General features: G+C 30.5%; 1 protein-coding gene and 1 pseudogene across 5 annotated transcripts; both read right to left on the minus strand.

The window, feature by feature from the left end:
* Nucleotides 1–2681: 2681 nt before the first annotated feature.
* LOC112274066 (light-sensor Protein kinase) lies at nt 2682–12100 on the minus strand. 5 transcript variants are annotated; one of them, XM_090245565.1, is made up of 7 exons: nt 11762–12100; nt 10976–11090; nt 10752–10842; nt 8927–10529; nt 7011–8549; nt 5740–6808; nt 2682–5475 (listed from the first exon to the last, which is right to left on the minus strand). In XM_090245565.1, exons 3-4 carry the CDS (start codon nt 10813–10815, stop codon nt 9226–9228), a joined length of 1368 nt encoding a protein of 455 aa, XP_090101691.1. In that variant the 5' UTR covers nt 10816–10842; nt 10976–11090; nt 11762–12100; the 3' UTR covers nt 2682–5475; nt 5740–6808; nt 7011–8549; nt 8927–9225. The 5 variants fall into 5 exon arrangements, with proteins under 5 accessions (XP_090101691.1, XP_024358987.1, XP_090101692.1 ...); XM_024503219.3 differs by having other exon boundaries at nt 7011–8725; XM_090245566.1 differs by having other exon boundaries at nt 10752–10885; nt 11762–12072.
* On the minus strand, nt 5962–6657 carry LOC112274157 (disease resistance protein Roq1-like; annotated as a pseudogene).
* Nucleotides 12101–16370: the final 4270 nt, after the last annotated feature.

Here is a 16370-nt window from a genome sequence, read left to right on the forward strand (position 1 = left end):
TATAAAGAAAGATAGATGCATATATTAAACGAGGTGAGATAAAAACAATAGAAATTGAGGTTTCTATTATAGAAAAAATTATCCTCTATAATATTATATATGGATTGAATATTATGTCTTTTCAAATCATAAAAAAATTAAGATTGAACATTATTAACTTTTCAAATTTTGTTATGAAGATTAAAGCCCATTTATACCAGTTGGATAAATAAAAATTACAAAACCTAGATTGATAGAAAAAAATATACCTTGATATATCATATCATTTGAATGTATACGTCAATTTTTTTTTTTTTTTTTTTTTTTTTTTTTTTTTTTTCCTTCCTAATTCTATAGGTGGTAGAGCTTAGTTGAGATTTTGACTCTTAATCAATAATATCATTTGTTCTTATATCACCTTTATTTGTTATGCAAGTTGGTCTTAGAATCTTTTTTTGGCTTTGAAGAAATTTGTTTTTAATTTTTTCCTCCCGTCTATTCATATCTTCTAGATAAATGAGTGCTTAGAGGCTAAGTAGTAATCTAACCTCTAAAGGCAAAAGATAATGGCCCATGGGTTAGAAATGATTACTAACTAATCTATAGAGACTTCTTAAGGAGCTTTTTATTTTTAAAATATAGATGGATATAAAGGTAATAGAGGAGATGCATAACAATGTAATTGGTGGTCATTTTTTATAAAGTATGACCACAAGAAAGATACTAGATGTTGTGTATAAATAGTTCTTTTTGGACATAAATGTATCAAAATATTGATGGGCTTATATTTAGTGCTAAAATATTATAGGCATGGAAAATATTGGTTTGGTAATAAATATGTTAGAAAAATTATTAATTAAATGGAATTTAGATTTTACTTATCCAATTAAACCATTGATTGTAAGGATCAATAATTGCTATATATTGGTAGCAATAAACTATGCCAGCAAATGGATGGAAGCAAACACATTGAAGACCAATTCAGTAATAGTCACTATTAAGTTTTTGTATGAATAGATTATGACTAAGTACATCTATTTTTTAACATTGATTAATGACTAAGGCTCTAATTTTTTAAATGACATATACATAAATTTGTATATAAATATTCTTCTCCTCATCTAACTAATTTTACTTTTTATTTTTTAAATCTTTAAGTTCTTATTTCTTTTTTTAGCTACTATTTTTTTATTATCCAATTAGTCCTCCAATTGATTACTTAAGTATAATTATGACTAATACATTTTTATTATAAAATTAATATATTTTTAGCTTGTTAATATTAATAATAATTAGATTAGATTTAAAATTATTAATAAGTATATAATATATAAATTTTATTAATTTTTATTATTTATTGAATAAATTTGAATAAATTATTAATAGTAATTGAGATAGCTTTTATGTTATAAATGTAAATAATCAATATAACAAGTTAAAATTTAGGATTTAGGATTTAGGATTTATATTCTAACTTCCTAAACCTTATATATTTTATTAATCAAACTATCATTTTTAAATTTTGGACTTCACCATGATGTTCAAATAAATCTAATTGGTCTAGAAACCTTATAAAACTTTCAAATCTTCTTTCATTTCTTCATAATGGCTCCTAAGGTAATAAAACTTATTTTTTATTAATATTTTTATAAAGCTAATATCAAGTTATAATTATATTTTTTTGACTTGGTGATTTTTTATAGTAATAAAATCATCTTAAATCAATTATAAATCTCACTTTTTATAAAAATAATTAAAAAGATATGAAATTTTTTTTCATGCTTCTTCTAACTATTAACTACTATTTATAAGTTTTTTTATAAGTAATACATGTAGATAAAAATCTAATATAAATATTGGTCTTAATAATTATATAATATTTTAAAAAAAGAATTAATATAATATTTTACATTCAATACATAAATATATACCTATCTGAGTTATTTATTTTATTATTATATTATTAATAAGTTTATATATATATTATATTAAAAATAGTTTTGTAATTTTTAAATCTTTATATCTTCTAAGCTATACACTTGCTAAAGTTTTAAATGTACCATCAGAATTTGAAGCATCATAAGTAAAGAAATATACCAATGTTTTTAAAAAATTCAATAAATTTAATAAAAATCAACAAAAAAAAGTAAAAAATCAAAGACTCTATATAAAAGAATCAAAAAAAATTTTAGAACATTCTAAGTTTATCATTGGATTTTCAAACCCCCAAAATAAAGAAGTAAAATTAAATTAAAACTTAAAAACTTTTATCCAATATAAAAATCAACTTAAAAATCTAAATGACTTAACACTTAATATCTACAAATCTATACACCTTTAAAATAATTCAATAATATAATTAGAATGGATAACCTCCAAATAGATCCAAAAAAGTTTTCAAAAGTTTCAAAAATTCTTCTATAACAAAAGTTAAAATCCTAAAACCATAATTAAAATTGTTATATCTTACAAATTAAAAACATTCTAAAGCAAGTTATTCATACAATTAAAATTATAGATAACAAAAATAGAAGAATAAATCAAGTTAAAGTCAAAGAAATAAAGACGTCAAAAAATCAAGTATATTCTTGTAATCTTAAATCTTGAATCTTTAATCTTATAATCTATACATATATCCTAAATCTTAATCTGTAATCTTATATCTTAAATTGTGAACTCATTGATATTAGATCAAGTCAAAATTTAGAAATATAAATATAATTTAAATTGGACATAGCTTTGTAACCTTAAACATTGAATTCTTATATATCTTATGCCAAAAGTCAAAATATTAATTTCAAATTTAAAGTTGTATATCTTTTTAACTAAGATCTCATAGAACAAAATATTTATTCTATTAGAATTACAAATATTAAAAATTAGAAAGTAGGTCAAGTAAAAATTTAAAAAATAAAGATGCCAAAAAATTAGAAACATATACATCTTATCTTTCAAATCTAAAATAATATATCTAATTTTAATATTCTTAAAATTACTATTTTTTTTGAATAATCATAATTTAAATTTATCTTATTTAGGATTGTTTTTTTTTTTTTTTTCTCACTAACTTTTGAATGTACTATCTATTGATTTTAGACTTGTTTTACAAGAATCTTTTTTGAAAAGTATTGATCATTCTTTTTGACTATGATATCAAGCTTGAAGACTCTCTTGTATCAATAATTGTCAAAGATATGAGGGTGCCCAATTTTTTTGGTAATGATGTCAATCTTGGGCACCAACTAATATTTAAGGTAGTCAAAGATATGAGGTTGCCCAATTCATTTGGTAATGATGTTAACCTTGAGTACCCTTTCATATTCAAGGTAGTCAAAGATGTGAGGTTACCTAGTTCAACTTGCAATAATGTCAATCTTGAGTACCCTCTCATATTCAAAGTAGTCAAAGATGTGAGGTTGCCTAATTCACTTGATAATGATATCAACCTTGAGCAGTAACTTATATTTAAGCTAATCAAAGATGTGAGATTGTCCAATCCATTTGATAATGATGTCAAGCTTGAACATCGACTCATATCTAAAGTAATCAAAGATGATAAGTTGCCCAATTCCTGTGGCAATGATGTCAAGCTTAAGCACCAACTCATATTTAAGATAGTCAAAGATACCAAATTACCTAATTCTTGAGGTAATGATGTCAAGTTTGTACACTTTTTTATATTTAAGGTAGTCATAGATGTGAGATTGCCCAATTCATTTGGCAATGATGTCAATCTTGAATACCCTCTTATATCAAAGGAAGTCAAAGATGTAAGTTACCTAATTCATATGGTAATGATATCAATCTTAAACACCCCTTTATATTCAAGGTAGTTAAAGATATGAGATTACCTAATTTATTTGGTAATGATGTCAAACTTGAGCACTCACTCATAATAAAGGTAGTCAAAGATATGAGGTTGCTAATTTTATATGGCAATGATGTCAACCTTGAACACCCTCTTATATTTAAAGTAGTTAAAGATGAGAAGTTATACAATTCATATGGTAATGATGTCAAGTTTGTGCACGCTTCTATATTCAAGGTAGTTAAAGATATAAGGTTACCTAATTCACATGGCAATGATGTCAACTTTAAACACCAACTTACATTTAAGATAGTCAAAGATATGAGATTGCCCAATGCATTTGGTAATGATGTCAAGCTTAAATACCAACTCATATTTAAGGTAGTCAAAGTTGTAAGTTTAGCTATTTTTTGTAGCAATGATGTCAATCTTAAACACCCTCCTATATCAAAATAAGTCAAAGATGTGAGGTTGCCCATTTTGTATGGCAATGATGTCAAACTTGAGCACCCTCTTATATTCAAGGTAGTTAAAGATGTCAAGTTACCTAAATCATTTGGCAATGATGTTAAGCTTGAGCACTCACTTATAACTAAGGTAATCAAAGATGTGAGGTTTCTTAATTCATTTGATAATGATGTCAACATTGCACATCTTTCTATATTAAAGATAGTCAAAGATGTGAGGTTGTCCAATTCATTTGGCAATGATATCAACCTCAAGCACCAATTTATATTTAAGGTAGTCAATAATGTTAAGTTGTCCAATTCTTGTGGCAATGATGTTAAGCTTGAACACTCACTTATAACAAGAGTAGTCAAAGATGTGAAATTGCCTAATTCATTTGGCAATGATGTCAACCTTGAGCACCCTCCTATGTCTAAAGAAGTCAAAGATGTAAGATTGTCCAATTCATTTGGTAAAAATTTCAAGCTTGAGCACCTTCCTATATTCAAGGTAGTTAAAGATGTGAGGTTGTCTAATTCATTTGACAATAATATTAACCTTAAACACCCTCTTATATCCAAATAAGTCAAAGATGTGAGGTTGGCTAAATCAGATAGAAAACATGTTAAGCTTGAGCACCAACCCATATTTAAGGTAGTCAAAGATGTGAGATTACCCAATTCATTTGGTAATGATGTCAAATTCAAACACCCTCTTATATTTAAGTTTTTCAAAAAGAAAAGACTTCCTATGGATGTTGATAAAGATCTTAATCTTGTACAACCATTTAAATTTAATAACTTCAAAGAAGTCATATACTCCAATTCATTTGGTAGCATGGTTAAGTTTGAGCATCCTTCTAAATCAAGTTCCAATAATGTAGTAATTTTAAAGAATGAATATGGAAATTTCTTAATAAAAGAATAATTTTTCAATTGCAAGACATTTAAACTCTCAAACTTTTTCCAAACATCTTTATCATGTAGCATTGGCAATACTTTGTTTACTAATTCTTCATTTAAAATGTGTTCTTGTGGCATATCTAGTAGAAAACATTTTAAATACAGAGAATGCTTAACCAACCAAAAAAATATGCTTAATAACCTTAAAATACTTTCAGGTGTGGAAACACCAACATCACAACTTAAAAATTGAAGTGATGGAAAAGAAGCATGTCCAATTCCATTTACATTTTTGTTGTTCATGTTGTTGTTTATGTTGTTGTAAAATAACCCCTCTAACTACAAACCAACACAATTGAATACATAATTAGATTAGAATTTTTATAATAGTGATGTATTTTATATTTTTATAAATCTAATTATAATGTAAAATCAAATTATTTACATAATAACTTCTCAGCAATATACATCTAAACACCACCATACATATATATATATATATATAATATAAAAATAAAAAAAACATCAATCTTTAAATGTTGATTTTTTTTTATTATTATTAATTTTACACATACCATTTAGATAATAGTTTGATAAAATTACCTTGTTTGATAATCCATAAAATAGATCTATATTCAAGTTCCACATCCGAGTATATTTATACTCCATTTCAATCTCAACAATGTTTCTACCCATGTCTTGTAGTTTTTCATGTACTCTTATAAGTCCATCTTTGTCTATTTTTACTAATGATTGATTAATTAATGTATCCAACATAAATTCCACATCTACTTCAAATACGTCTTTTTGAATATTGGCCCACATTCACAATGCTCTTTCTTTGGACATGCCTTGTGGACATACATCATTACAAAAATAACAACATATGTCTAAAAATATTTTCTTCTCTTCAACTTTCAAATTATCAAAACTTGCTCTTAATATCTTCAAAATCTTATAGTTACTATTGTTTTCATCTCCATCCAACTCTCTTCTCTTTTTCAACTTTTGTAAAGCTCACTCCCAACATTTCAATCTCTTATTTTCTCTTAGAAAGGCTCCCATAACTTTTAGACTCAATAGTAGGCCATTGCAAGCTCTTACAATGTTTTTGCCGACCTCAACAACTTCATTAGGCAAATTTTCTTGGCCACAAGAATGTGTGATAAATAACTTCATACTTGATTCTTCATCAAGTTCTTCAATATTTACAATACAAACTTCTTTACCACAATGCTTTATTATTTTTAAATCTCGAGTTGTTGCAATCAATGTACTACCATTACTAGCAAAGATATCATCCATTAGCACAACATCTTCAATTTGACTTTGATCATTCACATTATCAAAGACCAAGATGGTTTTGTTTTCTTTTAAGAATAATTTTAACATTTCTTGAGCTTCTTACACATCCTTTGGTTTTAATTTGACTTTGAATTGTTCTAAAATATTACAAGAAGTTGTATAACAATCACCACCACTTACAATGCACTCGACAAAGCATGAGGCATTGTATGTCTTTTACACCAGTTAATATAGCCTTTGCTATTGTCATCTTGCCTATTCCACCCATTCCAATAAGTTACAATGCCTTCACTTCATTTGCACATTGTTGTCTTATATAGGATAAATATTGTATTCTACCAAAAATTTCTTCTTCAAGTAAATCAACCTACAATTAGGAAATTCATCCACAAATCAACAAAGAAATAAGAATCATGCATGTGCTACATTTTATCCTAGAGTTACTAAGTTGAGCTAATAATAAGGCATCTAAGTGTCAATGTAACATAGAAGAGTGTATATAAGTATAAAATACAATCAATACAACTAATTCAATATATGCTCTCTTTAGTTTCTAGTACAAGACTTACCAATGGCAATCTATTATGTAGTTGAAATCCTATCTTTTGATGACAATTGCTTTCTGATGCTCCAAACCATTGAGCATTTTCCACATCAATTCCAACCAAGTACTTTTTTTTAATAAGTCTAATCTTTTACAAATAATTGCAAACTTTGGCCGATGCATAGGATTCAACCTCCAACATTCTTTGATAAGTTCATTCAAGTCATCACAATGTGATGGTAAGTTCGGTCTTTCACCATTTTCAATTCTTTGTAATATGTCTTTTATGGTAGAAGCATCATAAAATGGATCTTTTTTTGTAAGAATCTTAGAACATATCATTGCAAATGAAAAAACATCAGCTTCAAAAGGACATATTATCATTGTTTGAAATCTATTTTTTAGTACCTTTGGAGCTGCATATTTAAGAGTACCATAAATATAATTATTTTCTGTGGCTTTTGAATTTCTTCCAACTTCAATCTTAGAAATTCCGAAGTCACTTGCTTTTATAATAGCATTTTCAACAATCTTATTCATAATCCTTGACTCCACAATATTAACCAAAATATTTCGAGGCTCTAGATCATGATGTGCAATGTGCATATCATGCAAGTAACACATTCCTTTTGCAATTTGATGCATAATGTCAATAAGAAAATTAATAGATAATTGTTTTTTTTTCTTCCAACAAATTACTCAAATTGTTTTCCATTAATTCCATTCCAATATACAAATATTCATTTTTACATTTTGTTGTAGAAGATTCAATACTTCTATTGGCATTATTTTTTAGTGCAAAATAATATGTTATCAAGTTGGAATGGCTTATACTTGCAAGAATGTTCACTTCTTTGATAAAAAGCGAAAAAAATACAACATCTATTTTTTTAGTTGCACACAAAAGTCCCAACCACTTTAATTTATAGACTTCTCCAAAAGCTCCATGATCTATAAATTCTATAAATTCAAGACTTGGCATGTCTGTTGTGAGATACAAAGCATCCAATTCTATAATCTCTTTGTGGTAAAAGTCTTCCAACCAATGTAATAGATACTTTTTTGATCCATGATATTCAAAATCTTCGTCTTCATTTGCGTGGATTAACCTCTCTCGTGGAAAATTAACATCTTCCACTTCATCAAATGTTGCAACATCAAATGTAGCAAATGTAATGTCTTCAAATTTGTTAGAATTATGCTTTAAAAGCATATCACTTGCTATATTATAACAACATCTTAAATTCATAAGCAATTCTCTAAAGGTCTCTTTATTATTCAATTAGTGGATAGCTTCTTCACACCACTTTAGTTTTCCACAATTCTTTACTAGAAGATAAGATTGATTTAATATAAAAAAAAATTCACTCAATAAAAGTCCAAACTCCAATCCCACATTAGTGCAAGTCATTAGGTTGTCAAAAACCTTTGTAACATGTTCAATGCTTTTGCACAAATTAGCACATTGGTTTCTATTCAATATGTTTTCTTTTTCCAATAAAATCTTGAATGCTCCAATATAAGCATCAGATCCTTCCCAAGCATCCCCATAAATAATTGAGGCCTTGCATACAAACTTCACATCATTAAATGTGGCCTTTGCTATAGTTGCCATGTATGTTCTATTCATAACATCAAGCCCCATTGACTTCACTTTATTTGCCCATTGTTGTACTCTTGTTGTACTCTTTGCCAAAAAACTTGTTTTCTACCAAATTCTTCTTCAACAAGTAAATCATTCTACAATTAAAAATTCACCCATAAATTAACAAAAGAATATAAATGATAATACACATATTAAATTTTGCCCTAGTTTTACTAACTTATCATGGTACGACATCTAACCATCACTTCAACATAGGAGAGTGTTTGCAAGTACAAAATACAATCAATCCAACATATTCATTACATAGTTTCTATAGTTTTTAGTACAAGACTTACCTTTGACAAGTTCTTTGACAAGCTATTAGTTGTTTGTTGAAATTGTATATTTTGATGAAAATTATTTTCTAATGTCATTTCATTTGGCAATGATGTCATGATGTCATATTGCACATGCCTCAATTTCTTGCAAATTTCAACAAAAGTGGGACGGTCTTGGCCATTTAATTTCCAACAAACTTCTATCACATTCTTCAAAATTGGTGGACAATGATTAGGTAGAAATGGCCAATCACCATTCTTTATCTTCCTCTTTGCATCAATTGGAGATTTTAGGTCAAAGAAAGGTTCTTTTCCAATCAACATGTAGAAACACACCATACCAACACTATACACATCGCTTTTTTTGGATCATAGTATTTCCTCCTCCCAAATAGAACATTTGCTCCACTTTCTTGGTCATGAAAATGAATCACTTCTGGAGCCATATATCTATTAGTACCTACATTGCATGTTTGAATAGAAATACTACTTTCTAAGGTTTTGGCTCGTCCAAAATCTGCCAATTTGACATGCACATACCCATTTTCCTTGTCTACTACCTTCACCAAAACATTGTCTGGTTTTAAGCCCCTATGCACAATATTTTTTGAGTGAAGGTAATGCATGCCTTCACCAATGATGTCAACCATTACAAAACTGGAGAACGGAACAATAAGCTGCAACCCCCTAATACTCCATATATGAGTAGCAAGATCGTTCTCCATCAGTTCCATGCAAATACTTTGCCTTTCATAAGTACAGCAAAAAAATAAGGGGATAACGTTAGCATGAAAGAGTCCCATCAATGCTGTTACTTCTTTGTCAAAAAATGGGTTGTTGTTATAATTAAAAACCTTCATCGCAACTTTTATCCCGGACCATTTCATCTCGTGCACATGTCCATATCCACCTTTTCCTACAGGACGCACATATTCCAGATACTGCGCTGGTACAATGATTCTCCTAAACTGTTCCAAATAATATTCTGTTGATGTACTTTTGAGTTTCCCAAGAAGACAGCGGGCCAACTCCCTTTCCTGGCCTTTCAACGATTTCAATTCCTTGCCTTTCAATTGTTCTTCCATTTTCTCCAGCAGTTCTTTCTCATCTTGAGAGGCTAACTCTTTGGCAAGGCAAACTTCATCTTCGTTGATCTTTTCAATCATATTTTCAATTTCAAGTTCTGTCAATGTTCTGCTTAGTGGTACTCCCTCAAAGACAAGTCTGGATAATTCCAGATTAAAGCATATTGATGAAATATGCTGTGGAACTTTTGTCAATGTAATAGCAGCTTCAATCCATGCAGTTTCGCAACAAGCTTCGACGAAGCTTTCAGATTCTTTCGCCTTCGCAACAAGGAGCTTAAAATTACCCTCACATGCCAAAACCTCACGTGAAACATCTGATTGAGAGATGGAATGAACGAACGAACTAGCGCTCTCAACAGTGCGCTTGAGTTTATTAGCTAAATATTCACATTGCTTCTTGTTGAATTTCAGTGCATTTGATGTCTCTCTTGGTGAGGTCCACTCTTGCACTTTTTCCATACATTGAGTTGCAATTTTTAAGTCTGACTCCAGCTTTAAATACTTGCTCAATTCAGTTGCACCAGGAGTACGATCTGCACAAATCCAGTAACCATGGACTAAAATTTATGGCTGTCAAGACGATGAAAATGACATTGTACAAACTAACACACAATTATATACTTCAATGGAAAACCAAAAGGATGCTCAAAGTGAATTGTGCAATCTATGATACTACAAAAAGCACGACACTGCAACCATGACACTGAAACAATTTCGCACGCAATACATATTAATTTTAAAGTGAGGAGCATTACCCAAAACACGGGCTTCTGGCACGGCTAATCCTCCAATACAATCTGTACGCTCCAACCCGGCCATAATTTATAAAAGATATGAACACCAATCCTGTAAGAAGCTCAAATTCGTAAATAGGAACTAGCCCTCCCACCTGTTTAAGATGTGGGCATTAGATATTAACGCCAAAGAAACAAGTAACTAAACTAGACTCTGCAACTCAAGCAAAGGCGTAGACCCTTACCGACAAATGCACGCAAACCAAGGTTCTCCTCACCCGAACCGTCGCAAAATCCCGTTGTAACCTCAATCACCAGGTCAATTCGGCCCTGAGAATGCTCTTCTCAATTACTTGCACTCTGCAATCCATCCAATCCACCTCACGCTCAGCACACCACTCCCAAACCCAAGCGGACTTAGACAATTGCACACTTTTGGCACGAGGGAGGCGAGACAAAGCAACATTCGTCAACTACTCCACCGACGGCGCTGCTTGCACCAACGAGAGCAATGTACAAAACCCAACTGAGCACCTGCCCAACAGCTCAACAAAGAACAAGACACACGGCCAACAAAAGAAAGAAGCGGCGAAACTCAGACGGTTTTGTATTTTGCAACCGAACTATGAGGACCAGAAAGAATACAAAGCTCAGAGCGGAGTAGAACAACCGCTGATCAGTTCATCCAAGGATGTAAACCTGCGAACCCGGCCCTCGTGCAAACCCTCACCCCCCACATGCACTCCCACAAAGCAACTGTTCATCCACACCGTCCACCCGAACTTACTGTCACCTCAACCTACGGATCACCTCGACCGTCACGATGCTGTCCTCAAACACTGGACAAACACAGTTCCTTCAGCCCCGTGGAGCATCCGCTGCACAGTTCGCCCAAAGATGTGAACCTGCGAATCCAGCCTTGATGCAAACCCTCACCCCCACATGCACTCCCACAGCCTCCATGCAAACCCTTCCCGACACACGCACTTCCGCAGAGCAACTGTTCATTCACACCGTCCAAGCAAACTTACCGTCATCTCAACCTACGGATTGGCTTGACCTTCGCGATGCTGTCCTCAAACACTTGTGCACTTGCTTCAGTCCACTCAATCCACCGAGTCCTCTGCAAGCCACTCCTCAATCCGGGCTGGTTTAGACGCTGGCTACGTAAAGAAGAAGCACGCAGAGTGCAGAAACCGACAGCAGCTGTTTAGCCACGGCGCAGCTCGCACACAACAAAGCAACGTCACAGCATCTGCACGTGCGCAGAAAGGACCGAAGCAGCTAATTAGGCACGGCGTAACTCGTGTACAACAGAGCAATGTCACAGCATGTGCGCGGGAGTGGAAGCGAGAGGGCTTGAAAGTGTCAGCGAGGGCAAGGCTTTGGCCAACGGGGTTGTGAGTGCTAGGAACCAGTCACGCCAAGGATGAGAAGGGGACTGATTGGTGGCCCTCATCCAGATGACGAATGATACATCGATAGCATCATCCACTGCTTTGCCTGTGTCCACACCAGAATCTGGGCTCCAGCTTCTTCCACGAAACCTGTGGGTCATGTAAAATTCAAGCAAGCCGCGTCCAGCAGTTTGTCCGCAGCCACCTCATACCTGGGCCACGAGATGGAGCCCAGCAGAGGTCGCCCCCCGACCTGGAGTAGGTCGAGCATGTTTCAATCAAAGGCCCTTCATTGAGCTTCTGCAGGAACAATCTTCAGAATAATCCTGTTTTAGGAACGGATCGAACATTTCACGGATGCAATCGTAAGGTACCAAATAATTCTTAAAATAAATAAACTCATATATGTATGTATGTAGTCATAAGAATTAAAGTTATCCAAGGAGATTTGGAACATAATTGTGAAGTTGTTAAAACCAAGGGTGTTTGATGAGGTGCAAAAGATTGCTTCAAAATTTTAAAGTTGGGATTATATGACAAAGTCAATATAAAATTGATTAGGATTTTGATTAAGATATTTTAGGATTTATTTAGGATTTAAATAGAGTTTAATTAAGATTTAGTTAGGATATATTTAGAATTTTAAAGATTTTTTAAGATTAAATTAGATTTAATAGGATTCAATTAGGTTTATTTAGAATTTCATTAGGATATATTAGGATTCTTAGATTGTTACAAAATATAATTTTATCTTCCACGGCCAAGTATATAGTGCATTTCTAAATAAGACAATACAAAATATATCAACAACCTATGTTTGAAGTAAAATACTTACATAAAGGTGTCTTTGAAAATTTTATCTTTAAATAAGCCTTGGAAGATATACTAAATATTTGTAGTATAGTTGTGGAATCTTACATATTTGTTGAATAAAATAGAATAAGTCTAGTTCATAAGTAAATGTAATTTAGTAGTTAATAAAAATAACTTAATGATAAGAAAATTGGATGTAATAGGTATTATTTTATTATTAATGCACTTTGTAATATACTCGTCTTGGTTGATAGATATATTGATAAACTCCTTGATAAAGTATATTTAAGGTATTGTTGTAATTTTTCAATCAACTTCTAAAAAATTGATAAACTTTATTGAATTAATACTATAAGTTTTTACATATACATGTTTGATAGGATCCGTTATTGTACTATAATTGTTTATAGTATGTAAAAATTAATTAAAATATATCATATATTCATAAGTGTTAATGTATATTAAAGTGGTTAGTAGATTAATTTAAAGAAAGTTGATGTAAGAAAATTTATTTTGAAGTTTACTTATTTTGATTATAATATTTAAATTATGTAAGATTTAGATATTTAGTATTAAATTTAAAGAGGAGATTGGAGCTCAAAGATGAAGATCCAAACCTCCAAGAAGCTTATTTGGAAGGATGAAAGTAAGTTATGGATGGATAAAGGTAAGGAGTGAGGGTCTTCATCTCTATTGATTGAAAGCCATGCCCAATAGGCTTTCAAGAGGCTATCCACGACCATAAGAAGGATTTTGGCAGCTTCAAAAGGGGCATTGAAGAATCAAAACCAAGGGTCCTAAGGTTTAAGATTTGGACTACAATTTGTACACAAAGTTTAGAAGGTTTGGAGTTAGGGTGATGAAGTTATAGCCCTTTGAAGTTAAGATATCTTTTTAAGACATATTGTTGCTCTTTTGAGGATACAAAGAGTCATACAATAGCTTTTAGAAATTGAAAGAAGTGACTACAAGGGAAATTTCAAAATCTATATCTTTTTGTAAAAGAATTGTTATATTTGGAGTTTGTATAAAGAAGTTATAGGGAATTGAAGACAACTTATATAATTCAAAGGTGGTAAGTGAATTGTTTTGTTGATAGTAATGGTTGGAACCATATCTTGAGTTTTTGGACAAATGTTTTGCTCAAAATTTTCAAAAGTATGAGTTATTAGATTAAAAAGCTATATATCAAAATTTTATGGTATTTGAATACTTATTTTGTGAGATATGAAGAAAATTGCATGCAAGTGTAAATAAGTAAGGGTTTAAATCTACTATTAGGGTTTTGGCAATATCTCAAGATTCCTAACAAATTTGTAGTTGAAATTTGTTTTGGTAATTATTTAAGATATATCAATACTTTATGTAAAATTTTAGTTTGTTTGGATAGTTTGATCATGAAATATGAGCTATTGAAGTTTGAGAAAAAATCACCTTAAATCCTCAAGGATATAAGGGTGTAGAATATTTTTATCACATTTTGGATGTTCTTTGGTACTTAGGGCTTCAGTATTGATATAATTACTCCTACAAGGAAAATTTTATATATAAACTTAGTACTTTCTTATCTTGAAACTTAATTGAGTAATTAGTGACAACCAAAAGCTCAGCGCTATCTTAAAGTAACTCTTTCTACCTTGGCACTTTCTAATCTACTAAGTTATTGAGTAAGTAAATATAATATATGTATTAAGGTTAAATTTCTTTGAATTTTTTTAGATAATACACCAAAGTATGCAACTCTTTATACTTGATGGATTTATATTAAGTAGATGTAATAGGAAAAGAAGGACATAGTGTTGCCATGTTAAAATATACAAGAAAAGTTAAAAGAAATAAAAGTAAAAAATAACAAAAATAATAAGTGTTAACAAAGAGTAAATGTGATATAAAATAGCCAAAGTTTGTTTCATAGATCAAGTTAGGATAGATGGAATAAGGCAAGGCAATAGTTAAGTATAAATTATCAAAAAAATAGATGACAACAAGTTCATTAATTTTGTATTAAAAATTAAGATAGAGTATCCAAAGATGGCAAACTTTGGAGTTGACATTGTCTTTGGAAGAATAAAAATTATCAATGTTGGTACAAAGAAAGATTTATTAATGGTAACAATTATTAATCAGATAATTAGTAGACTAAGAAAGTAGACCAATGAAGCCTATTATTATCTAATAAAATCTTTGTAGTTATTATTTTATATGTAGTAATTATGTTTAGTCAATAGATAAATTATGATGGATGAAGACTAATATGGATGAAGACTAAAATAGATGAAGATTAAGATTAGGATGTTAGATTGTATTTAAGGAGGATGAAGGCTTTCAAATGTCTCTTATCTCTACATAGGGATGTAAAGATATTATGTAGATTGTATTGTTTTGTACATTGCTATCTTTGATGCATATGTTTTGGAATGATTCAATACAATGCATATTTTTAATCATGTAAACTAATAGCCACCACTTCAACTCAATAATAGTAATGTGTTTTAATGTAAAAAATAAATATTTGTAATAAGTGAGGTTATTTCAAATTATCTATAATATAAAAATTGGGCCAAAACAAAGTTTTAGATGGCCAATTTAAAAATTTTAAAAAATAGAAAAATTAAATCAAGTAGAAAATTAATAAAATATAAACCTCAAAGAAATATTTAATATAGAAATAATTTTAGCAATTGCCCAACAACTCAACAAAACATGTGACTTTGCAACTTAAGCCAAGGTGCAAACATTTACCAATAAATACATACAAATCAAGCTATTGTTAATCCAAACTATCCATGTAACATCCTTGTAATCTCAACTAATAAATCAACTCTACCTTAAGGATACTATTATCAAATATTTGTACTTATATTGCAATCCATTCAATTCACCAGACTTGTAGTAAACCACTCCTTCATCCATGCAAATTTAGACAAGTGACTATTTACTATAAGAAGCAAGCAAGGCAAAGAAATCTCTATCAACCACTTTAGCAAAGGTGTTACTTCCACCAAATAGAGCAAAGTCATAGATTGTAGGCATGTGTGCATGAAAAAAGGCACAAAGCCTTCAATGATAGAAAGGTAAGGCAAGAAACTAAGATTGAGACTAGGCAAGGCTCTATTTGCAAGGATTTGATTATGCACCAGATGAAAATGAGATTGATTGGTGGTCATCATTTGTGCAACAAATGAAATTCTTATGTATGATATCAACTTTAGAAGTAGTTGTGTGCACCACATTGTAAACAGTCCTTGAACAACATTTGAAGAAGATGATCTTATTAAAGAAAAAAACTAGATTTATGTTAGTTTTTGCTTTTATGGTATGATTTAGTTCTTTTGAAAATCTCAAAAAATATTAAGATGAATTGTATTTTTTAAATTTTAGATGTAACTTTGATATTTGAATAATACAAGTTTATAAGAAATATAAACAT

Source organism: Physcomitrium patens, chromosome 21 (genome assembly GCF_059467195.1).
Source record: "Physcomitrium patens ecotype Gransden chromosome 21, ASM5946719v1, whole genome shotgun sequence".
Taxonomy (NCBI): Eukaryota; Viridiplantae; Streptophyta; class Bryopsida; order Funariales; family Funariaceae; genus Physcomitrium; species Physcomitrium patens.